The 25,768-nt window shown below is 28.0% G+C and overlaps 1 protein-coding gene across 2 annotated transcripts in view; it reads right to left on the minus strand.

Annotated features, from left to right (window-relative positions):
- The window catches only part of Sox14 (Sox box protein 14), a 43,625-nt gene extending 18,251 nt beyond the window's left edge, over positions 1 to 25,374 (minus strand). The window contains exons 1-3 of one of the 2 annotated variants that reach the window (XM_065514323.1): positions 24,339 to 25,374; positions 21,366 to 21,506; positions 18,621 to 20,389 (exon numbers count right to left, since the gene is read on the minus strand). In XM_065514323.1, the coding sequence (XP_065370395.1) occupies positions 18,621 to 19,772 (1,152 nt within the window). In that variant the 5' untranslated portion in view covers positions 19,773 to 20,389; positions 21,366 to 21,506; positions 24,339 to 25,374. Of the gene's footprint in view, positions 1 to 18,620; positions 21,319 to 21,365; positions 21,507 to 24,338 lie in introns of those variants that run through there. The other variant, XM_065514322.1, reaches the window with a different exon arrangement.
- Positions 25,375 to 25,768: the final 394 nt, after the last annotated feature.

The raw sequence follows: 25,768 nt of genomic DNA on the forward strand, positions 1-25,768 counted from the left end.
CATTTATATATTGTGTTTCAATTGGCTCTGTCGTTTCGGAGTTATAATAACAAATTTAAGCAAAAAATATATTTTTTATATGAAAATAGCTATTTTTTTGTTTTAAAAAAATCATGAAAAATCGAAAACAGCTTAAATTGTTTAGATTTATTGCTTTATCGCAAAACTACATGTAAAAGCAACAAAATAAGATATTGATCATAAAAATCGATGGATTCTTTTCGAATTTATTCACAATTAAGTGAATTCGCTCATTTTCACAAAGTTTTCGATTTTTGTTTGATATACGTAAAATTGAGTAGTTAATGTTCTTCTTTTGAATGATTGAATTTTAAAAATAATTTCCCCATGCTATGCACAAATTTTCGTATATATATTGCGTTTCAATCGGTTTAGTAGTTTCGGAGTTATAATAACAAATTTATGCAAAAAATATATTTTTTACGTGAAAATAGCAAATTTTTTTGTTTTAAAAAAATCATGAAAAATCGAAAACTGCAAAAATTTTACAGATTTATTACTTCATCGCAAAGCCACATGTAATAGGAATAAAATAAAATATTGATCATAAATATCCATAGATTCTATTCGAATTTATTCACAATTAAGTAAATTCGATCATTTTCATAAAATTTTAGTTTTTGGTTTGATATACATAAAATTGTGTAGTTAATGTTCTCTTTTCGATTGATTGAATTTTAAAAACAATTTCCCCATGCTATGCACAAATTTTCGTATATATATTGCGTTTCAATCGGTTTAGTAGTTTCGGAGTTATAATAACAAATTGAAGCAAAAAAAATATTTTTTACGTGAAAATAGAAAATTTTTTTGTTAAAAAAAATCATGAAAAATCGAAAATGGCAGAAATTGTTCATATTTATTATTTTATCGCAAAGCCACATGTAATAGGAACAAAATAAAATATCGATCATGAAAATCGATGAATTCTTTTCGAATTTATTCACATTTAAGTAAATTCGATCATTTTCATAGAAATTTTAGTTTTTAGTTTGAGATACATAAAATTGACTAGTTAATGTTCTCCTTTGGATTGATGTACAAATTTCCTTATATATATTGCGTTTCAATCGGCTCAGTAGTTTCGGAGTTATAATAACAATTGAAACAAAGAATTTTTAAAAAGTTGATTTTTAACTATCGATATTTCCGCAGTAATTCCAATTTGGCGATACTTCAATAAATGTATAAAAACGAAAGGAAGTATAGGGAAATTCATCTAAATCCAGTTTAAATTCTTTTAAACCACTGCCCACAATTACAACCACAACAGCAAGCGTCGTCGTACCCACACTTGAGGTGTGCAGAGTGGCGCATGATTAAATTTATCAAAGTAGAGAGATTCCAAAATAACAAAATAAATTGTATGAAAATAAAAAAAACGAATTTACGAAAAAAAAGATTCTACGGCCTTGCAAAGGGTCGTTAACTTTCCTACGTACTGTGGCGAACGGCATCTGTATTAAATATTAAACGTACTAGAGTTCGCAGCGAACGTAAGCAGAACAGAGCAGAGCAGACCACAGCACAGTAGTACGAGGAGTGCAAGTAAGTACAAGAACACACAATATTCCTACTTATATTGTGCATAGTTGGTGTCAGTCAGTACAGAGGCAGTGTTGTGGTGTTTGGTTTTTTTGTGTAAATTCACAGGGTATAAAACTGTTTAATATTGTTTACTAAAATAACAATAATAACAAGGAATAAATGAAAAAAAAAAAAAAAAACGTATTTTTATGAGTGTATAAGAGAATTTTTATGCACGTCTGGTGTAATGTCTGTGTTTGTATTTGTTTTTTTTTCTTCTACTATTCTTTCTTCTTCTTCTGTTTTCAATTTGTTGTTGGTGTTTGTTATTTTATATTATTTCGCTTTCATATCGTAAACAATCCTGCCAGATTTCACGATTTTTTAACTGAAAAATTGCTTCCACTTTAAAATTCCATGACTTATGTTGTCCCTTTAAAAAATTTTTGTTTTTTTTGGACAAATTTTGAACGAATACCGATTTTTGGTTAATCCGTAACCGAAATTCGGTTAGACTCTAAAAATGATCTCATGGGTCTCCGAGTGAAAGTGTAATTTACAGTACACACACAGCCCTTCTAAACTAAAATAATCCTTAAAACACAACAACATTAAATAAAAATGTCAAACTATAAGGGGTCAATAAGTCCTCCCGGCTCTCAACTGAAAGGCCAATACTGCTCCTTGCAACATGCCTCTGTCGTTGACTCCTGTCAAAATTTGAAGAAACTGCGTCATTTAGTTTGTGATTTGAGGAGATATTGGAAAAAGGTGAATTTCGGCATATTTTTTTTGCGGAACTAACCATCACTCAAACCAAGGCTAAGCTTGATAAATACTAGGAAATATGCAACAACAATTTCAGTGATATAAAAGTGGTTTACTGAATTTTGTTCCACGGAAGATGCCGAACTTTCTGGAAGCCCAGTTGTGGTCTCTAGCCCCGAAACAATTGTAAAAAAAAACGATTGTGAAAGCCATAGGCATCTCACATGGCTCAGTGGTTTCAATTTTGAATGATCACTTGTGTATGAGAAAGCTTTCCGCACGATGTGTGTCGCTTTTGCTCTCTATCGACCACAAACGCAATCGTGTGACAACTTCGCAGGAGTGTTTGGCGATGTTCAACTGCAATCAAGGCGAATTTATATACCAAGTGATTTCGGTGGCAAATTCAGGCAAATACGAGCGAATTCATCAATTTTTTATATATGGAGTTTGCCATTCAAAATAACTCTCTCATTGTTTCGAATGTCAAATTCCATGTATACATTCATGAATTCGCTCATATTTGCCTAAATTCGCCACCGACATCACCTTGTAAATAAATTCGCCTTGAACTGCGATATGGAAGAGTTTAGGCGCTGATTCCTAACCGTGGACGAAACGTGGATCCGCCACAACAAACCAGCTTTCTAAACAGTGGGTTTCTCGGGGTGAATCGGAGGCAAAGAAGGTCAAGGTGGGTTTGTTAGCCAATAAACGTGGTGACCGTTTTTTGGTATGCCCGCGGTCTCATCCACATTGACTACCTTCAAAAGGGTAAATTAATCAATGGAGAATATTAAGCCAACTTATTAGGTTGATTAAATATTGATTTGAAATAAAACGAACGCATTTAGCCAAGAAAAAGTTTATTCACCAGGACAATGCAAGGATGCTTTCATGTGCAATTCTCCGGATTTAGCACCGAGTAACAATTTCTTTATGCCAAACCTGAAGAAATATCTCGTCGGAAAGAAATTTCTCTTCAACAATGAAATCATCACACAAAAAATCCTATTTTCATGACCTCGACAAATCTTATTTTTTGGAAGGGATACAAAAATTGGAGAAGGTTGGTCGAAGAGCTTAGAGTTGAAAGGAGACTATGTTGAAAAATAAAATTATTTTTTATCCAAAAACCTGTGTTTCATTGAAAATGGATTTGACTCCAACGATGAAATCATCTCACAAAAAATACCTACTATTTTGAAAAAATACCTATGGGGATGAAAATATTGCCGAATGTGTAGAGCTCAAAGGAGACTATGTTGAAAAATAATATAATTTTTTTTATCTAAAAACCTGTGTCAGTATTTTTTACATTTACGATTTTTCTTAAGTTATGCCAATGTTTTCATAAAATTAATCTGGCAGCTGTGATCGTAACGTATCCAACTATATAGCAGTCGTAGTAGAGGGAAAAAATTGCATGTATTTTATTGTTATTATTGTAATTGTTGTTGTTGTTGTAGTTGGCGTTACATACTACAGTTTAAGAAATCTAAATTAAGATGGGTTCGTTGTTGTTCATTCATGGTTCTGTTTGTATTCGTGACGAGTATTGTTGAGGCATCATTAATGGGGGATGTGCTATTAAATGTTATTGCTATTATGGCTGTTGTTGTTGTTATTTTTGATTATTTTTTATTCATTTTTTTTTGACAGTTGTGGGGTTAAGAACATATTAACCTTTTGTAGGATTTTGACCTTTTTTTCTTACGTATTTTTACATTCATGTGTACTATGTAACAGCACAAAATTCCCAAAATTATATTTGACAATTTAAATTTGAGTAGGTATATTTTATATTATATTTGCTGTTGCTCAGTTCGTTTAGCTGTTTTTTTTTTCTCTGCGCCAAAGGTTTTTGAACTGACAATATTTTACGTTTTAATAGTAGAGGAGGATTGTGAAATTATTTATTATTAATTCTCTCTTCTGCTGTTTAACACTTGCCATTGCCAATGTTATTGTCAATTGTTGTTGTCAAGTTATTATTATTCTTATTATTATTATTGTTTATAAAGTAAATTACCTAATTATTAATAAAACAACAAAATATACGACACATGTGTGTAAATTTCTCTGTCCGTCCGCCCGTCTCGCTGTCTTTTTTTTATTAAGTACTTTTATTATTATTATTTTTACTCGTATTTTTAGTTACAATCAAATTGTGTTAATAAAAATGCAATTATTTGTTTAATAACAACAAAAAATACAGCTCTCTCTAGAAAATGAAATGAAAATAAGTATAAAAACACCAGCGGCAGAAAAGAAACACAATAAAACATTCACTCCAAGGTTCTGTAGTATAATTTTTGTACAGGAGGCCAATGACACTTGCATTTAAACCTAGGACAACTTGAAAAGATTACACACAAAGGGAAAACAAACTCATCTTTGTTTTTTTTTTCATTTTTTGGGGGTGGGACATCATCATGTTTCGTTTTATTTCAGTTTTTTTTTTATTTTGAAATAATTCAACGGAAAAATGATTTATTAGCCAGAATTTTAAAGGCAATAAGACAAAATGAAATAACTGGAGATCATTAACCTTATTATGAACACAAAACAAGGTTCAACATTTCTGAAATGAACTGCAACATTTGACATTTTTAATGGAATTCTAAAAATTTTTAGGCGAAGAAACAAATTTGTAGATTATTTTCTACTTAAAGTTTCAAAGTAATAAAACAATTAGAAAATTACATTAAATTTCAAAGCGATATTAAGAGTTTCTTGCTCTTTGAAAATAAACTAAATTTAAGCTGTTAATTAAAATAGTGTAACTTAAGCTAGAGAAAGAAAATCTTATACATCAATTTCAATGCAAAAATATGACATTTTCCATTATTTTTGGTTTTATGAAATACAGTGTTTGCAATTAATAATATCAAATTAAAGCTATTTAAAGGGCCTATCCAATTGCAAAACAAATATAGTTGTACACGTTTACTGTAGCCATTGAAACCACAGCCTTAGCGTACTCAGCGAAGATACCTCACCAATGATCCAGACAGGACAATGTCCTGGGGCTCACTGATTCCCCGCTGTGCTAGATAAAGGCTATAGTCAGCTGTTTTTTAAAGAAATTAAATTCATATTAGGAATGAGGTCCGTGCACTGCGGGACCCCGGTCCAAATTTTCCCTTGAGGCATAACATCAAGATATGGAGCTTCTGGTCCAAACATATTATTTGAATATTTTTCATCGAATAATCGGTGAGACAAGAACCTATTTATTACAAAGATTTCTAGTAATTTGTGAATTAAGATAATTTTTTAATATAAAATACAACTTTAATAATGAACTAGAAATTATTCGAATAATTGACAACGAAGAATCGAATTTTTTTTTCTTTAAAATTTGCAAAATCTGTTGTAATCGTAAAAAATATGGAATATTTTCAATAAAACCAAATTTTTTAGCGGATAAAATATTATTCGTTTAATTACAAACGAATAATCGGTTAAACAAAAAGTGATTTATTACAAAATTGCCTGTTAATTTGTAAAATAACAAAATTTTTTGTTTTAAATTCTATTTGACAACTAATAAAAAATTATTCGAATAATTGACAACGAATAATCGGAATTTTTTTGTTTAAAATTTGCAAAAACCTGTTATAAATCACAAAAAATTATGGAAAATTTTCAATAAAACCAAATTTTTTGGCGGATAAAATATTATTCGTTTAATTAGAAACGAATAATCAGTTAAACAAAAAGTAGTTTATTACAAAATTGTCTGTTAATTTGTAAAATAACAAAATTTTTTTCAAAAATTATATTTGACAACGAATAAAAAATTATTCGAATAATTGAGAACGAATAATCGAAATTTAATCTATATATTTTAAAGAAACTTTTAAAGACAGTATAAAACATTTGGAAAATGGGTTAAATTCTGGGGTAAATACTAATTATATCTTAGATATTCAGTTCCTAGTTAAACTCTCTAACAAACTATATAGTAATACAGTAATTGATCTAAATCATAGCTCCGATTTAGATAAATTACTGTTGTATTACTTAAATTGTTAGAGAGTTTCAGTAATTGATCTAAATTATAGCCCGGATTTAGATCAATTATTGTATTACTATTTAGATTGTATGAGAGTTTCGAGACATTAAATCATCAAGATCTTAAGTGAAAGTTCAATAGAGTTAATTGCAAAAACAGATGTCATGGATCAGCTCGTGCAGACAGATATTAATCTACATGTGCCTAATGCATGAAGGCCATATTCAATACACAACGATTAAAAAAGTGAATAAAAAATAAAATAAATAACACCATATTAATTAAAATTCTAAATAAAAAAAAACAGAAAATGTGAAATATTTTGTATAGTAATGTAATGCAATGCAATGCAATGAAATGCAATATAAATTTCATTTGATTTGATTTTATTTAAATCAATTAATCATACGTAGTAAATTGAAAAAAAGTCTTATCAAACCAGGAAGTGATTTTTAAACGATTATCATCAATATTACAATGTATATCAGCAATATGCAGGTTTTTTTTTAAATATGAGACAGACGCAGGCAGAGACACCTTAATTGAAGAAAACTGAAAAATCAAATCGACATTCTAGAAATAATTATGAGACAGGCAGACAGAAAGACAGACAGATGTTACTTGTACTTGCAATATTTTAAAATAAAAATCTAAAGCCTCATTAAATTTTATTTAGCATAAGAGAACTAGGACATATGGTTCTGTTTAATTCAAAACCATTAATAAATTTATTACATTTTATTTAAAACTTCCTTCCTGTTTGCAAATTTATTTCAATTTTCTATTACCAACTCTAAGAATACATGAATGAGTTGTTATCTAATGTTTACGGAAAACCTCACCTCATATTACCACAAATTATTTGTGTAATTTATTTATTTTTTTAAATTGTTTTAATTTTTATTTAACTTCATAAAGGTCACCATTTGATGGCCAGCACACATTTGAGGGTTAAGACCTTCATTTATCCTCTAACTATTCACATTTTACAAGCATAGATTTTCAATGTATGAATCACAGCAATCAAATGAAAATACATATGTTTTTTTTTCTTGTTTTCGCTGTTGTAAATATAAAAAGATTAAAACTATTGTAAAATTATTAACAAACAGACATTGACAGCCAATAAAAAAATAAATCAAACAAAAATCTTTGATTCTAAATGATTTTAAAAGACCAGACTTAATTCTTCTTCATTCATTCTTCTTACTAAAAACATTAAGTTTTTTTTTTGTTTTTAAGGTGGCGTGTGAGCGTGAATCATACGCAAGAGGAGTCATTAAAGAAATGCCACGAAATGTCAGCTTTAAACTTTGTAATAATAGTTAAAGCCACCACTGTTGAGGTTATTGAATATTCACAGACGCAGACATAGTTATAGACACGGACAAGACAGGGTTCTTTTTAGCTGTTTCGGTTTCTGTCTGTGTTTGAGTTTGTATCTTTTTCCATTTGCCTTCTTTAAACTTGTACTTATTTCTCCTTGTTGTTCTCTCTATTTTATAGTTTTCTTACTACTTCTACTTAATTTGCGTTTAAAAGAAACTGAAAAGTTCCAAAATGAAATACATACATACGTACAAACATAATAAAAAATAGAAATAAAAATAAAAAGCTTTAACAAGTAACAACCAGAAGTTTTATTTTATTCAGCTCATAGTACGAGTGTATGACACAGTGCATTAGTCCAACCCAATAAACATTGAGGAAGGCTGCTATGATTCATAGAAACAATAAGTTCCTACTTTTAATTTTAGTAACATGTTCTGCTCAACATAAACATGATTGGATAATGTTAAACCCAACCCTGTAGTAGGTTCTGATGTTTGTAAGGAAAATAATAGACTTTTTATTTAAAAATCAGTTGAAAAATATTCAAATTATTAGAAATTTCATGTGTCTCTAAAGTCTAGACCAAAGGTCTGCACCATGCGCCCAACATAATCGTTTATCTGTCTGTCAACGAAGTTCATAAAAATTAATCAATATCGGAATTAATAGCTGGTCAGATACAGCATAGAGAGAAACAGGTCTGTCAGTTCCGGCGATTTTTAAACCTAATGGCAAAAACATAATTGGGTGTTTTGGCTTAAAATTTCTTTAAATCTTTACAAATTTATATGAAAATATAGAAAAAAAAAACTGATTATATTTCTAAATTTGAAATGGAAAGATTGAATGTAAATTAAATTTTGTGGTTACATTCTCTATAGAATTTTTAATTTTGTAGGCTACATTTTATTATATTTAACGATGTTTGAATATATTTTTAAAGTCTTTAGTTAAAATATGGAATAAATTTACTCCTAAGAGTGGGGCTTAGAATAATCAAATGTTCAAAGATAAACTTTAAGTTCAAAAGTTTGAAAAAGTCTTTATATTTATGTATTTTTTAAAGCCCAATCAATTTCAACTATTTCTGGCGACTTTTGAAGATCAAAAATTTTAACATTTTTAAAATTTAGCGACTTTTAGCGATTTCGAAAATACAATTTAACGATGAAAGTGAAAAAAATCTGACAACCCAGTAGAGAAATGTTATGATTTTGATTTATAAATGTGGGATTTACAAATGGCGTATCTTTTGAACGCGTTTTTTTTGTGTTTAATAACTTATATAACATTTTGAAGGGTACATATCTGTCATTTATTCTCACTTAGTTATTGGAATTTTGTTTTGCTTCGAAAATGTAGAATTTTTAAGCAACAAAGCGTCATATGCGGGAAGTTTTGCTTTACTTATTTAATTAGAAAAAAAAGTGCCGCTGAAGAACACCAATTGCTCACCAAAGTTTATGGTGAATGTGTTTCATCTGTTTCAACGTGCGAGAGATGATTTGTGAGGTGTTTTTGACACGCAAGACATAGATAGCCCAAAAAGTTTGAAGGCCAAGAATTGGAGCCATTACTCCATGAAGATTGTTGTAAAACTCATTGGGAGCTATTCAATCAGCAATTTCAAAATGTTTACAAGCAGCTGGACTTATCCAAAAGCAGGGAAATTGGATACCATACGAATTGAAGCTGAGAAACCTTGAAAAATTATTTTGCATGTCCGAAATGATGCTTGAACGCTATAAATAAAAATCATTTTTACAACAAATCCTTACTTGCAATGAAAAATGGATCCATTACGATAACCCGAAGCGTAAGAGATCGTATATAAAGCCTGGCCAAACAGCCGAATCGACACCAAAGCCAAATATCCATGGAGCTAAGGAAAGGCTCTGTATTTGATGGGAGAAAAAGTGTCCTATCTATTATAAGCTGCTGAAATCTGACCAAAACATCACAGGGAACCTGTACCGAACGCAACTGATTCGCGAGCATTGACCGAAAAACCCCCAGAATATAAGGTCAGACATGAAACTGTAATAATACATCATGATAACGCTCGGCCACATGTTGCAATACCTGTTAAAAAGTCCAGACCTTGACCCGTCCGAGTACCATTTGTTTCGATCAATGCACAAAGCTCTCTCTGGGATATGCTTCACTTTAAAACAGAGTATCCGAAATTGGCTTGATTCATTCTTGGCCTTAAAAGATGAGCAGTTTTTTTGTCTCGGAATCCATATGTTGCCCGAATGAATACTTTGAATACATATATGAGGCCATCAGCGCAAAAGTGGTGTAACCCACAATTTTTTTTTTAGTTGTTAATCTGGTGTTACATACAGACCTTATATTAACAACTATTAATACAAAAGTGGGGTAAGTAAGGGCAAAAGCAGATTGAGCTTTGCACAGAGCATAGTTTAACAAAATAATGTAGCAAAAGTGGTGTAAGTTGAATATACCAGCAAGTAAATGTTTTGGGGTTACACCACTTTTGAGCTGATAGCCTCATATATTGTTATTTATTTTATTTATTTCATTTATTGGCCCTAAGGGCCAAATATGATTCAAAATAAAAGATACAAATTTGAAAAAATTCAGTATTTTTAAGTCCCAATAACAACCTAAGTTGGACTATATATTGATGTATGAATCATGTATATAAGTTATTTGAGGTCTTTGGAAAGTTGATTTCAATGGAAAGACGGACATGGCTATATCGTCTACGCTGTGTACCAGCATATACATAGATATATACTTTATGTGGTGTCAAATGAAAATTACAAACAGAATGACAAACTTATTTTTATAGCCTTACCATTCATGGTGAAAGGTATAAAAACCTTATCTATTTACCAGGTTATAAAAATAATACTAGTTTTAAAATCAAATAGACTTGTTAGAGATAAATATGAAACCTTTAGTAATAATTCAAAACAAACTAGTTATTATAAACCATTAATAAATCAAAAAAATTTATTGCAAATAAAGATCTTACTTAATTCTTTAAACCATAAAATAACCCAAAATCCTCCAATATACAAAAGTACTTTTAAATTGTTACCCTATAATAAACCGTAATGAGCAGCCTTAAACTTAGTTTAACACTACATTGAACTTTACTGAGAGATAAACAAACTAATGTTTATTTGTTTAACTTAATTTGTTTAAACATTTAAACTTGAAACGAAACATAAACCAAAATCTTAATCTCTTTACGGACATAATTTAAAAATAAATTTAAATGTAATTGTTTGGGAAATACTCGTAAAATAAACAAAATTTTATTGACAATAGACCAAAAACTACCGTTCAACGGGGCAAATTCACATGCGGGTGAGGGTAATAATTTGTTTATAAATTTCTGAGTAAATAAAATTCAAATTGAAAAAATAAAAATTGAAGCGAGTTGTGTTGAGTTGAATTGAGTTTATGTAGGTTTGTTTGATTTAATTTGTTTTACAAGGTTTAAAATTTAACTATAGTGTTTTATTTATTTATAATTTTGTATATGTATTTGTTTGTTGTTTTATTATTATTTTTCAACAAAAAAAGCAAAAAAAAAAAAGGTGCATTAACATTTATTTAAATTTGCCTTGAATTGATTTTCAATCAAATGAGTAAGTTCATAACGAAAGTTTACAAAAAGTTCATTCACTTGACAGGCGAATGAACAAACAAACATTTTTGTATACTGGGTAGAGACGCGCAATATCTAATAAAAATCTATGTGTCCAAAGTGGTGTTGTTGTTGTTTTTTTTTACAATTTTTATTTTTATTTTTTATTTTTGCTGATTTTCGTATGACTGTGTGTAGAATAAAGTGAGTATGTCTGCTATTATATTTACATACAGACAAATGTACATGTGTAAACTTATATACGAAATATTGTAAATCTACAACGGGTGTCAGCTAATTAGAATTACAGATATCTTAAGTAACTGAGCCATTCACCCCACCCAGTTACTATTTATGTTTGGGGTTTTGAAAAAAAAACATTTCATTGCTAAACTAGAATTAAATTGAGAATATTCTTTATAATTTTCAATGTGAACTAACACTGTTAACTCGTAAGTCATAGTTTAAGCACACAATTGGTCAGTCTAGACGCTAGAGCAGTGGTCGGTACTTATAGCCACCAGGGAGCGAACATGATATGGTTTTTTTTTATCTGTAAGCACTACGAATTTCAACGAAGTTCATAAACGTTATTGAATAAGAAACAAAAATCACTACAAATAGCTGTTCAGACTACAACATAGAAAAAATCCAAATATTCTTTATGCCGATCACTGATCTAGAACGTCTTACCCCCGATAATATTAATCATCTATAATTTCAAATAAGTTATAGAAGAAAATTAACAACTATTTCATTAAATTATTACTATTTTCTCTTCCTATAATCTTGAAAGCCGAAATACTTTTTGGAAAGGCAATTAATATTAAAATCATGTAAATGAGTTAAGCTATATTTAATAACAAATCCTTAGCAATCCTTATATACAGTAAAGTTTTATCTCAGCATAATGCAATTTGAAACATGTTGGCTTACCATGGGATATTTATTCTACATATTTATTTATGATGTGCAATTAAATAGATAGATTTTAAATTTGCATTTAAGGAAGTAAAATACAAATATCAAACGTCAGAAGTTATCAAATTTTTATTGGGATCACACCATATTTGACCCGTTTCTAATTAGCGGACAACAGCTGTATTTGTATTGTACATACATGCATACATTCATAAATACATACTTTTAACAAATGTTTATAATAAAATGCATTAAACTTATTTACATATTAACATTAGGGTCGCCCCTTTTATATGAAATCGACAACAAAGCGTCATATGGGGGAAGTTTTGCTTTATTTCTTTAATTTGTAAAAAAGAACCTCTGAAACACACCGATTACTCACTAAAGGTTTCAACATGCGAGAAATGGATTGTGCGGTTTAGAGGTGATAAGGAAGACAAATATTGCCCAGGCCAGCCAAACATGTTTGAAGACCAAGAATTGGAGGCATAACTCCATGAAGATTGTTGTAAAACTCAACAACAGCTGTAATATTTAATTATGACTACGCTAGGCCCCGCACAGTGCTTTGTTTTCATATAGGCAATGGACAAAAATAGAAGGAGTTATTGCAGACGAATAAAAATTAGTGGAATATTACCTTTTGGTAAGATTAAGAAAAAATATAATTCTTGAAAAAATCCGTGAAAGGACACGGGTACCTCCCATATATCCTGAACATATAATTTTGAATAAAATTCACAGTTATACTCCTAACATTTTAAAATTTGGTTATAGTCATTTTAATAAAGTTATTGTTGTTTGTGAAAATTTTTATCACAATCGCAGCACGGATTCGGGTGGCTGCCATACATCCTTTTCCTTAAAAAACCTATAAACCTGTATAAAATTATTAATTTTCAGAAATTATTGTTGTCTTATAATATTAGATGCAAAGTTATGAAAATTTTATCGGAAGGATATTCATAATTCCAAGACATCAAGATTTTAATATCCTGTATAACATCTAATTTTTTTTTTAAAAAATTCGTAAAAATCGTTTCTTATTTTGGAACCAATTTGGTTATAATCATTTTAATAAAGCTATTGTTGTTTGTGAAAATTTTTATTACAATCGCAGCAAGGATTCGGGTGGCTGCCATACATCCTTTTCCTTAAAAAACCTATGAACCTGAATAAAATTATTAATTTTCAGAAATTATTGTTCTCTTATAATATCAGATTAATTTAGTAATTAATATTTTAATTCTAGCAAGGATTTACATAACTGCCAAATATCCTTTTGTAAAAAAAATACTGAAATAGTTTATATATTTTCTAAATTCGGAAGGACGGATGGACGGACATTTTCAAGTATTGATAGCCTTATGGTTCAGCTGTAAAATTAGAAACTGGATGTTGGATTATATTTTAAGTGTTCCTAATATCAGCAGAAGCTCATATTAATATCTCAATCTAAGGCTATGTAGGTTATATTAAATTATTGAGTTACATATACGGTAAAAATGTATTATTTATGGGTGCCATCAAAAACCAATTTTTTTTAAAGTTCTAGTCAAAACGGACAAATAATGATTTCACATTATAATAAATAAGAGATAGGCATTAGATAAAATTAAAGAAAAATTAAAATTGATTAACATGTTTTTTTTCAAAATTAAATCAAACTTTGGATTTTTTTTTTGATTTCAGCAAAAAAACATACAACATCATGAACCAAATAAAGACCTATTAATACACTTTATGCCATTAAACTACTTTTGTTAAATAACGCAATATTTCTTAGTTATTTAAAAGAAAAAACGGTATTATTTTATAAAAAACCAAAAATCTGGAGCTATTTCCCAAAACCATCAAATTGAAAATTTACGAAATTGTAATTTATACATTTAAACGAAAACAAAATTTTAATAGTTTTCATACGAAAGGACAACTAATGATTACATTTTCTTATAGATAATACTTATGGCTATTCTATAGTAAAACATAATCAAAATAGATTAACACGTATTTTACTAATATTCCAACAAAGTTTTAGAATTTCAGGCTTACAATAAAAAAAATTTTAATTATTAAAAATTGCGCAGATTAAACTGTTAAAAATTTTTTGACAAAAACAGTAATTTTCCATAATTCCACATTCATATTCTTTCATTTGCAGCCAATCGCGAGTTTATATCTTTTAAAACGAACTTTTAACAATGATTTTAGTTAACCATAAAAAAAATATATTTTTCTCCATAAAATTTATGTTGAAAATGTACTAACTTTAGCGACCTCTAGTGACGACAAAAAGAGATATTTATAAAAATGTCTTTTTTACACGAATGAGTTATTTAGTTGTCTATTGAAAAATATAAATTTCATTAACATCAAAGACATAATCTTGTTTTTGATTTTTGTCCATTGAACAAAGCACTGTGCCCCGTGTTGCAATACCTGTTAAAAAGTATTTAGAAAGAAGTGGTTGGAAAGTTTTGCCTTATAGTCCAGACATTGCCCCGTCCGACTACTATTTGTTCTTCACGACGGAACAGAGTATCCGACATTGGTTTTATTCGTTCCTGGCCTCAAAAGATGAGCAGTTCTATTGGCTCGGAATTCATATACCTTGAATAAATTTATGTCGTACAAATGATTCAAAATAAAAGCTAACAAGTTGAATAAAAAATCTCGAATTTTTAAGTCATACGTCCTACAACTAATTACAAAGATATGCTTAAAATTACATTCCCATAAGCATTAAAGCCCGAATAATGCAAGCACTTGAAAATTTGGAATTTGATTTGATTTGAACTTGACCCAATAAGCATTTTTACTGGAAATCAAGTTGAAAGCAAGTGTAATTCAAGCCTTGAATTAAAGTCAAACAATTGATTACAGTTGTACACTTTATTTCAATAGCATTCTCCAGTAAAAAAGGAAGCATAAATAATTAAATTTTCAAGTTTGAAATATAAGCTCTGTTCAATAACTAAAAGTTGTTACTAGTTAGTAACAATTGTTACTGGAAAAGCGTTCATTAACTCAAAAAACTTGCAAGTAGAGAAAAAAGAGCGTATAAATTTTAGAGAGTGTTCTCTCGTTGCAAACTATTACAAGTTCTATTTGGAACTAGTAATAGTTAGCAGCTTATATTTCAAATGTTTTGTATTATTGTTTATTTACAATTTTATTTTTGTGGTGAAAAAATGTCAAAAAAAAGAATTATCAATAAAATTGAAGAAAATGTGAGTATTTATACATTTTAAAAGGAATAAAATAAGAAAATTGTGTGTATAAGGAGTGAGATCGAAAAATTCTTAACATACATATATGTTTATAAAAAAGAAACCACTAAACTTACAGCTTTAATTTTTTTTTTATTTGATTGAAATTATTATTACAATTTACAAAAAAAATTATTTTTATAGTTTTAATCACTAGTGATGAAATTTTGAACCTTTTTCGGAAACCCTTCCATTAACGTTTTTATAGTGCTTTCTGTCACTTTGCTCGAACATGTAGTCCATCTCCGTTTAAAATCTACCACACTTTTGGACACCTTTTTTGTACTCTTCAATTCTCTTTTAACAAGAGCCCAATATCTCTCCACTGGCCTTAGCTCCGGGCAGTTTGGAGGATTTGCCTCTCTTGGTACAAATACCACATTATTGTTCTTGTACCACTCAAGGGCTTGTTTGCCATAGTGACAGGATGCCAAGTCAGGCCAAAAATAAGTGGACACATTATGAAGTCTTATGAATGGAAGCAGCCTTTTTTGTAAACATTCCTTGATGTAAATTTCGGTATTTATAGAGCCCGTTGTAACAAATGAGTGGCTTCTTTTGCCGCAACTGCATATTGCTTGCCATACCAAGAACTTTCTGGGAAATTTTGTCTGCTTTTGGGTCCTAAACTTTTCTTCAACATTCCCTCGAGCATCAGCAACATAAAATTTTTGACCTGGAAGTTGCGAAAAATCTGCCAGAACATACGTTTCGTCATCCATTATGCAGCAAGAATATTTTTTTATAAAACTTGACTTCAATTTCCGTGCTCTGTTTTTGGCCTCTAAATTTTTAGTAGCGTTCCTGTCAGGAACTTTTTGAGCCTTGTATGTTTTTAAACCTGCATTAGCTTTAACTTTTCGTACCAAATAGTCCGAGCACTGAGCTAACCGGGCTGCTTTCCTACCGGATGTGTTGGGAGCTCTTTTGAAAATGCGTTCTATTTTTTTGGCTTTAGAAACATCATGTGGACCATTCCTTCTACCTGAACCAGGTTTTCTATCAACTGACAAGTTCTCCCGGTACTGTTTAATAACATTGGAAACAGTTTGACGGCAGACCTTTGTATGCTTGGCCAACTTTTTGTAAGACCAAGTTGGGTTTTGTTGAAAATATTTAATAATTTCAGTACGCACTTTTTTCTGGTCACTCATTTTAATCAGATTAACAAAAAAATTAATATAATTGACATTACACATAATAACTGACATGTTTTTCAAAGGTAACTTGATCAAAAAAAAATTCAAATAATACTTGGGTTAAAAAATGTAATGAAAAACGTGTGTTAAGAATTTTTCGATCTCACTCCTTAAAACAATTGTTACTGAAAAAGCGTTCATTTACTTTTTACTATTATTGAGAATTTAAAAGAGTAATTTTGTAAATTTTGATTTTATTCTCTCGTTGCAAGTATATACTGGGAAAGTAAATGAACAGACCTATAATAACATTTGCATTCAAATCAAATTCCAACAAAATGTTCAAGTGCTTGAATTTTTGGGGCTTTAGTGCTTATTAATATTTTCAGAAAAAATTATAAATATTTTTCAAACAAAAAACAAATGGCTTGAATTTTTGTTTACTTTTTACTGCAGAATTCCATTGATATAAAGTGTAATACAACTATAATTAAATTGCTTGACTATAATACAAGGCTTGAATGACAATTGCTTTCCACTTGAATTCCAGTAAAAATGCTTATTGAGATATATTTGAAGTTTTTTGATTATTCTTCGAAATATTAGGAAACAAATCATTTTTATACCCTTCACCTTCGTGAGAAGGGTATATATAAGTTTGTCATTCCGTTTGTAATTTCCACAATATAATTTTCCGACCCTATAAAGTATATATATTCTGGATCCTTATAGATAGCGGAGTCGATTAAGCCATGTCCTTCTGTCTGTTGAAATCAACTTTCCGGAGCCCCCAAATAATTTACATACACAATTCATACATCAATATCTCCGGAAGTCTTCCGGCTTGGTTGCTCGGGGAAAACCGATCCACAAATGGCTGAGATATAAGGAAAAAACCCAGCACAACCTCGATTTTTGACTTATATATGGATTACTAAGTCATTAATATAGACAATATGGATATCTAATGATAGATATTTCAAAGACCAACGACGTATATAAGACCATAGTAAGTTGGACCTAAAATGGGTCAAAATCAGAAAAAATATTTTTAAACCCGAATTTTTTTTTTCACCAAAAGTTTTTTTTCGCTAAATATTAAAACAATAAAAAAAATTTTTTAAAATTTAAAAAAAACAATTCGAAAATTTTTTTTCTCAAAAAAATTGAAAAAAAAATTAATTTTGTTTACCTAAAAATAATTAAAATTTTTATTTTGAAGTATAATATGGTGAAGGGTAAATAAGATTCGGCACAGCCGAATATATCTCTAGTACTCTTAAATTTCCCGGAAGTTTTTTCCCTTTTCCCTTTTCTCATTTTTCTTTTTTTTTTATTCATAATTGGGCTGATATACAATTGAAATTTAACCATTTTAAACCATTCTCATATAAACTTTAAACTTTGAACCTTGAAAATAGACAAACCAAAGCTACACATTTTAAGCAAGCTCAGATCCAGGTCAACCATTTGGGTGGGGAAGGGTTTTAAATAAATTAAAATTGATTTTACATTTTTTCCTTTTTTATATTAAAACTTTTCGGTTTTGGGGGCGAAATTTCCTATTTTTTCTCCCATGTATCCGCGCCTGTCATAAAGAACCTGCACCGATGCCTGATCAAAAACATTTGTTTTGAAATTTTAAAGTTTTTCAAAATTTAAAAAAACACACTTTGTAAGGATCCTTTGAGTTGGGGGCCACCTTAATATGCATACATACATATGCATATATGTATGTATAAATATATATTTGAATGTCTGTCTGTCTGTATGTATATTTGTCTTTAAGTGTGGGGGTTTTTATTATTATTATTGTTGTTGTTAATTTTGTATATTATTCTTTAAAATATTGTTTTCTGCTGTATTTACAAAAAAAAAAAAAAAAAAATCGAAATAAATTGAAAACACAACAATAATAAACATTTAAGTATGAGTGTGAGTGTTGGTGGGTTGGATGGATGGATGGATGGTTGGGTTTGGTTGGTTGTACTTACTTGAGTTGCATCTGAATACGGGGTACTTGAGTTCAAATTAACACGTTCTGAGCCAAAGACAACATTTAGTTGTTGCTGCTGCTGTTGATGTTGCATTTGCATTTGCAATTGTTGTTGTTGTTGCTGCTGTTGCAATTGTTGTTCCATTTTAACAATAATTTGTGGTGATTTGGTGGTTTGTTGATATAAATTTTGATTTACTATATTTGTGTTATTGTTGTTGTTGCTGTTGCTGTTTGTAAAGTTTTTATTGAAATTTATAAAATTTAAATTGTTTTCAAAATTTATTTTTATTTTATCATCGGTATTAAGGGTTTTTGTAGTAGATGTTGTACTTAGATTTGAGGTTTTAGTTAAACTTAAGTTGCTATTGCTATTACTACTGCTGCTGGTGGTGCTGGTGCTAGTGCTGATGTTGCTATTTGTAGCAGTGCTGCTGGTATTGCTTGTATTACTGCTGTTACTGTTGCTGTTAATATTAAAAATATTGTGATGGTTGTTGCTGTTGGTGGTACCAGTTTTATTGTTGTTTTGTTGTTTTTTATATTTATTTTTTGCTTTTGTTGTTGTACATATGTTACCAGCTGTAACTTTATTATGACTAATATTGGCAGTTGCTGCTAAAGTTTTTTTAAATTTTTTCGCTGCTGTTGTTGGTGTTTTTGCTTTGATTAAATTTTCCTTATAGTGTATAATTAAAGCTTTTTCTTGTTGTTGTTGCTGCTGCTGCAGTTGCTCTTGTTGTTGTTGTTGCTGTAGTAATAATCTTTCATATGTATAAGAATTTTGTGTTAATTCTTCTACTTCTACTACGTCTTCCACTTCTTGTTTAGTTATTGCTATTTCTTCTATTTTTATACGTTGTTGTTGTAGTTGTTGCCGCTGCTGTAGCAGTTGCTGTTCTCTTATATTGTAGTTATTTTCAAATTCTTCTTGGGCTTGTTCTTCGTCTTCTTCTATAATTTCTTTGAAATCTTCTTCGATTAATTCCTCGATCAACGATTGCTCCAAATCCGTGATCATATAGGGATTTATGGTAATTTCGCCAGTTGTTGCTGCTGCCGTTGTTGTTGTTGTGATTGGTATCTCTACTAAATCTTCTTCTATAACGTCTGCTTTAAAATCATTGATTCCAAATGATTCACAAATCATGTTCAATTCAATTTATGTATAACTTTTTTCTTATAAAATTTTTACAAAAAATTTTGCTGTTCTTGTGGTTGCTTTTGTGTTAAATGTATTGGATTTTGAAGTTCAAATTTCATAATAATCATAATCACTCACTTACATTTATAGAGAGACAGACAGACGTTGGTTGGCAACACGTTGATATTAAGTGATTTCGAATTTTCTAAAATATTTCTTTTTCTTTTTTTTTGACGATTTAGCAAAAATTGTCTAGTGTAACCAAGAACTGTATATTTAAAAAAAAAGTCTCCTTGGTGGCAGTGTTGTAGAGAATTGAAAATGTATATAAAATAAAACTATATACATACGTTTACGTTTATATATGTATGTAGAAATGTAGTACGTTTTGGTTGCTGTTGTATGTAAAAAAAGTATGAGTAATTCATAAAAAAAAGATTAGTCAGACCCAGAGGAGTTTTTTTTTCGTGTTGTATGCTTTTTTTCCTGGTTTAATGCAGTTAATTTTGTTGTTACTTGTTGTGGTTGTTGTTGTTGTAATTCAGCTGATATATGAGTCTTTGAAGTTGTTGTTGTTGTTGCTGTTGTATGTATACATATATTTATTGTATTTGTTTTTATAGCTAGATACAAAAAAAAATAAATAAAATGAGGTTGTTTTAAAATTTCTGTTAGATTTGAAAATAAAATAAAAAAAAAGTTATTGTATATAAAATTTCAAATCTACTGGTTTGTAAATTTATTTATTTTATTTATTTATTTCTGCTACTCCTCCTGTTTTGCTAATGTTTTTTTTTTGCTGTTGTTGTTGTATATATTATTATATGTTTTGTTGTGTTTTTTTTTTTGTTATTTTCTAAGCTCCCAAACGTCAACTGCACTTCAAAGTGAACACAAAACGATTTCAAGGTGAATCTATGTTACTATTTTTGTATTTATTTATAATTTTTTCTATACACAATACTATTTTTTTTCTTGTTTTACTAATATTTTGTTGTTGTTGTTATTATTGTTTTACGTACATTCGTATGTATGTATGTATCTAGTATATTATGTATTAAAAGTACATAACGTTCATATGTTTGATATTTTTTTTTTTTTAATTTTTTATTTATTTGAATAGGAAACTATATTTCTTTACACACGATTTGTGTTGTTGTAGTTTGTTCAAAATTTTTAATTTCAATACTTTTTAATAAAGTCTCACGTTCTGGTTTGGTATAAAATAAATTAAATTATTAAACTCAATAATCGTTTGTTTTCTTATGAAATTAAAAATAAAAAAAAACTCTACGTTTTTTTTTCTTTCTGGGTTTTGTAATGTCACTTTTATTATTATTATATTTGTAATAAATTATTGTTTTTTTTTAAATAAATTTAAACACGTTTCTATGTTTTTGTTGTTGTTTTTGGCAGAAGTAATTGTTTTATAAGCGTTTTGTTAGTAGCCACCAAAGTCAATGTTATTTTTTCTTTTTGAAAAGAAACATTTTTACACAGCAAGTCTTTTCATTTTAAAACCTTCTTATTGTATTTAAATATTTTAGATTTGTTTATAAAATCCTTTAAATATTTTCAATATTTTTTATATGTATGTACCTATATAGTTAGACTGCAAATTTTGTGTTTCTTTCAGCTTCCAAATTTTTGTAGATGTTGTTGTTGTTGTTTTTTCTTCTTCAAATTTAATAATTTATCTCTTTTATAGTTCTTTTTAAGGTTTTTCTTCAAATCTTCTATCTAATTATTGGAAAAAATTTAATTTTTAATAAAACACTTTCTCATTTGAGACAAAACCGTCATAAATTTAAAATCGTTATATATTTATGTTCCAGTACTAGTTAGATTCATAGGTTTTAGTTATGAAATCCTTCAAAATTTCAATATTATTTGAATATCTCTAAAAAAAGTCTAACTAATACTGGAATTACATTAGTTAAGCTAATTGGAGTTAATTAAATGTTTTTAAACATTTTTTAAATTCAAAATATTCAAAACTATATTTATAACGGTGTTGTCGCAAATTTTTATTATACCCTTCACCTTAATTCCAAATAAATACTAAATATATATCTACATATGTATGTAAATTTGACATTCCATTTGTAATTTCCCCAATATTTATTTACATTTCTACAAAAATAGAAAAGTAGATATAACAATGTCAATCTAGGTCTAGGTTTCCAAGGCTTTATTGTCACTTCCAAGAACATTGCTATTGGAAATCAAAAAAATCGTTTTATCAAATGCAACGATATGAGCGAAAGACTTTTTTTTGAGTAAAATTTTTAAATAAATATCAGTTCTTATAATCTTTTGAAAATCGCTATCGAATTATTCAAAATTAACTGAGATATAAATAACAAAATTTAACAAAAAAACAGAAATTGACTTCATCAAAACTACACCATTTTAAGTTGAAATTGAGAATATAACAATTGATATTGAGAAAAATCCCATTGAAATTCAGAAATCGAAATTAATATTCAGCAAATGAAAATTGAAATTCAAAAAAAATACAAATTGAAGTTGAGAAAACATAAATTGATATTGACTGCCTCTTCCACGATGTCGAAAGAAAAATGAGTCGAAAAAATTTGTATGAAAAACACTCAGTTTTTTAAATTCTTTCGAATAGTTTTTATACAAATTTGTTCGAATCATTTTTCTTTCGACATCGTGAAACAGGTCTTGAGAAATAATATATTTCTATTCAGTTTAAATTTAGTTCTCATAGTATGTATTTCATAAGAAAACAAATATTTAATATTAATTCCGTTTTCTCAATTTCAATTGGATTTTTCTCAATATCAATTTATTTTTTTCTCAATATTAATTTGCTATTCTAAATTTCAATTTGTTATTTCTCAAAATTAATTTGGATTTTTAGATTTCAACTTGAAAATATGTAGAAATTTAAATAAATATCCAACTAAGAATAATAGAGTGGTGGATATAATGATGTCAATCAGTTTTAAATAACTTTCCAAGGCCCCTACATAATTTATCTGCTCAATTTTTATATCCATGTAATCGATGTACTGTCAGGAACTGTGCTATTTAAAATCATCAAAATTGTTTTATAAATGGCCAAGATATGAGCGAAAAATCTCTATTACCTCTTCTTTAACTAAAATTTAGTAACCAAAATTCTATACAACTATATCGATGGCTTAATATAAAAAGGCCCTAACTCGTTTTTTTGTAAGTCCAGATTTTCGTTTATTTCGATAAATGGGTTGATTATATATCATAATTAACCAAAACATCTCGACTTAAAAAAACACGAGTTAGGGCCTTTTTATATTAAGCCATCGATATATACATATCACAATTTAAGTTAACTTTATTGAAAATCACAGCCAAATTTATCGAATTATTTAATTAAATTTTTGCTTAATTCATTAAACACTTAATTCAGAATTATAAATGTCAGCAATTTATTTCATAAAACCCTTTCCAACAAAACAAATTCATTAGCTTCATTCAAAGACTTGATAATTTGTGGACAAATTGCGTAATAAAAGTAAGTAATGAATTCAATACGAATTAATTCATAGGCTTAATTCCTTAGTACTTCAAAAGACTTTTAAAACTTGATATTTTTCTTTTAAAAAGGAGCAGAAGCTGTTTATCGCTTTTGCGGTTTTGCATCTGCTACTTTTTAAGTTTTAAAAGTCAAAAGTATTTTTTTAATGGATTTAAATTTAAATAGGAATTAATTCTATAAAGAATGAATTCTCAAAATAATGAATTCAATACTTTTGAAGTATGTACTAAGGAATTAAGCCTATGAATTAATTCGTAATGAATTCATTAATGAAATGTTTGAGAGATAAAATTTAATTTGATTATTACAAACTTTTTCCAAACGATCTAGATAATTTATGGATAAATTTCGTAATAAAAGTAGAATAGTGGACTGATTCTGCTTGTTTTATTCACCTAAAACTATTTCACAAATATCAAGTTTTAGAAGTTCACCAAATAAAAATGTTGGCTGAAAAATATCAAAATCTACCGAGATATAAGAAAGTAATTTTATCAAGTATGAAAATTTCTTATAAAATCCCAATCTATCATATAAATTATTCTAGAATCTAGATTAATATTAATGACAATTTTTAATATCTATCCTGAATTAATTCAAAAATAAATAATTTTGACAATGGTCTGCAATTTCCAGAAAAAAACACTACACCCATTTCCAATTGTATTTCAGAATATTCCAATTATATTTCAAAAGTTTCCATTGCATGTATTACAGAAAATTCCATTTGTATTTCAGAATTTATTATTTATATTTAAAAAGTTTCTAATTGTGTTTTAGCATTTTCCAATTGTTTTTCAGAAATTTCTATTTGTATTTTAGAAATTTCCATTTGTATTCCTATTAGATATTTCTGAAAATCAAAAAAAACATTTGAGGAATAACTGGAATATAATTATAAAAATTTTCCTTAGAAAACAAATTTACTAACACATTTTGCACTACTTTTTAGTTTACTAAGGTGAAGGGTATATAGGTTTTTATTTTTATAGAATACATATAGTAATAATAAGCACTCTTACTTGTTTTAAAATAATTCAAAATTGTTCAACAATTTTTATAAAGTTGGATTTATGCATATAAAAAGTACAAAATTTTAACTGTTTTTCTCATTTGTTTTAAAAACTTTTTTATTTTAACACTTTTTTTAAAAAAAATTCTTTAAATTTTTTTGTAAATATGGAGTTTTTTTTTGAAAATTTCTTAACAATTATTGTAAAGTTATAATTCAATGTAATATTAAGGAATTTTTTTTTAGTTTTTTTTACTTTTAGCACGAAATTCAAAATATTTTCACTTTTTTTCATGTATTTCCTTAAATTTTATAAAACGAAATTTCTGTCAGTGTAGTTTTTTATTTGGTAATTGTTGTGGTTGTAGTTGTTGTAGTATGTGTTTGCATGTATGTATGTATGTATGTATATTACATATGATTACCAAATTATTTAATTTATTTATTATTTAATTTGTTAATGTTTAATTTTGGTTTGTATCTTTTACATAAAAGTTGTAGTTTTTATTTTTTATTTTTTGCTTTTCTTTACGTCTTCTGTTTCTTCTTCTTTTACTAGAATGTTGTTGTAGTTGTTGCAGTAGTTGTTGTTGTTGTATAAATATACATATATGTATGTATGTATGTATAAAAATAAAATATATATTTTGAGGTTTTTTGTTTACTTTTTTTTTGTATATAAAAAATGTTTTTTTAGAGTAAAATATTTATTTTTGTTGTTGTTTCTATTTATTAAATTTTTAAACTTTCTTTGAGGTAGTTTTGTTTCAGCAATGAAATGAAATTGAATTTATTTCATTTCATTTGTTTTTGTAGGTAGTAGTAACAATTGTTGTAATTTTTGTTATTATTATTATTGTTGTAGTTATATATTTTAGTTTTTTCTAGTTGGCAGCTGATAATTTTGTTTTTCTGTTTGGTTTTTATATATTTTGTTCACTTATACATACAAGATATTTTATAAACATATAAAGAATACATTTGTTTGTTTGGTATATAAGTTTAAACAAATTGTAGTTGTAGGTAGGTATATAATATAGTAATTTATTTTATATTTAATTTTTAATTGAGTTGTTTTTGTTATTAAATTATATAAAATAATAATAATTTTCAAGCAACGCAAAATGTTTTAGTAGTTTATTTATTTGTTTATAAATATTTTCAATAATATTTTTAATTAAAACGCAATTTTATTGAAATGGTTTATGTTTTTTTCAAAATTAATCTTCTTGTTTTTTTTAACAATTTTCTTCACTTTTAGTTGAAATAATCATCATCACATCACCTAAAAACTGCATTTACATTTATTTATTTATTTTTTTGTATCTTTATGTGCAAAAGTATCTCTTTATTTATTATTTCAATGTATTGGTAAAGTTTTTGTATATAAAACTTTTGTTGTTGTTGTATTTTTTTCTTGTTATTTCACAGCTGTTTCTG

Source organism: Calliphora vicina, chromosome 5 (genome assembly GCF_958450345.1).
Source record: "Calliphora vicina chromosome 5, idCalVici1.1, whole genome shotgun sequence".
Taxonomy (NCBI): domain Eukaryota; kingdom Metazoa; phylum Arthropoda; class Insecta; order Diptera; family Calliphoridae; genus Calliphora; species Calliphora vicina.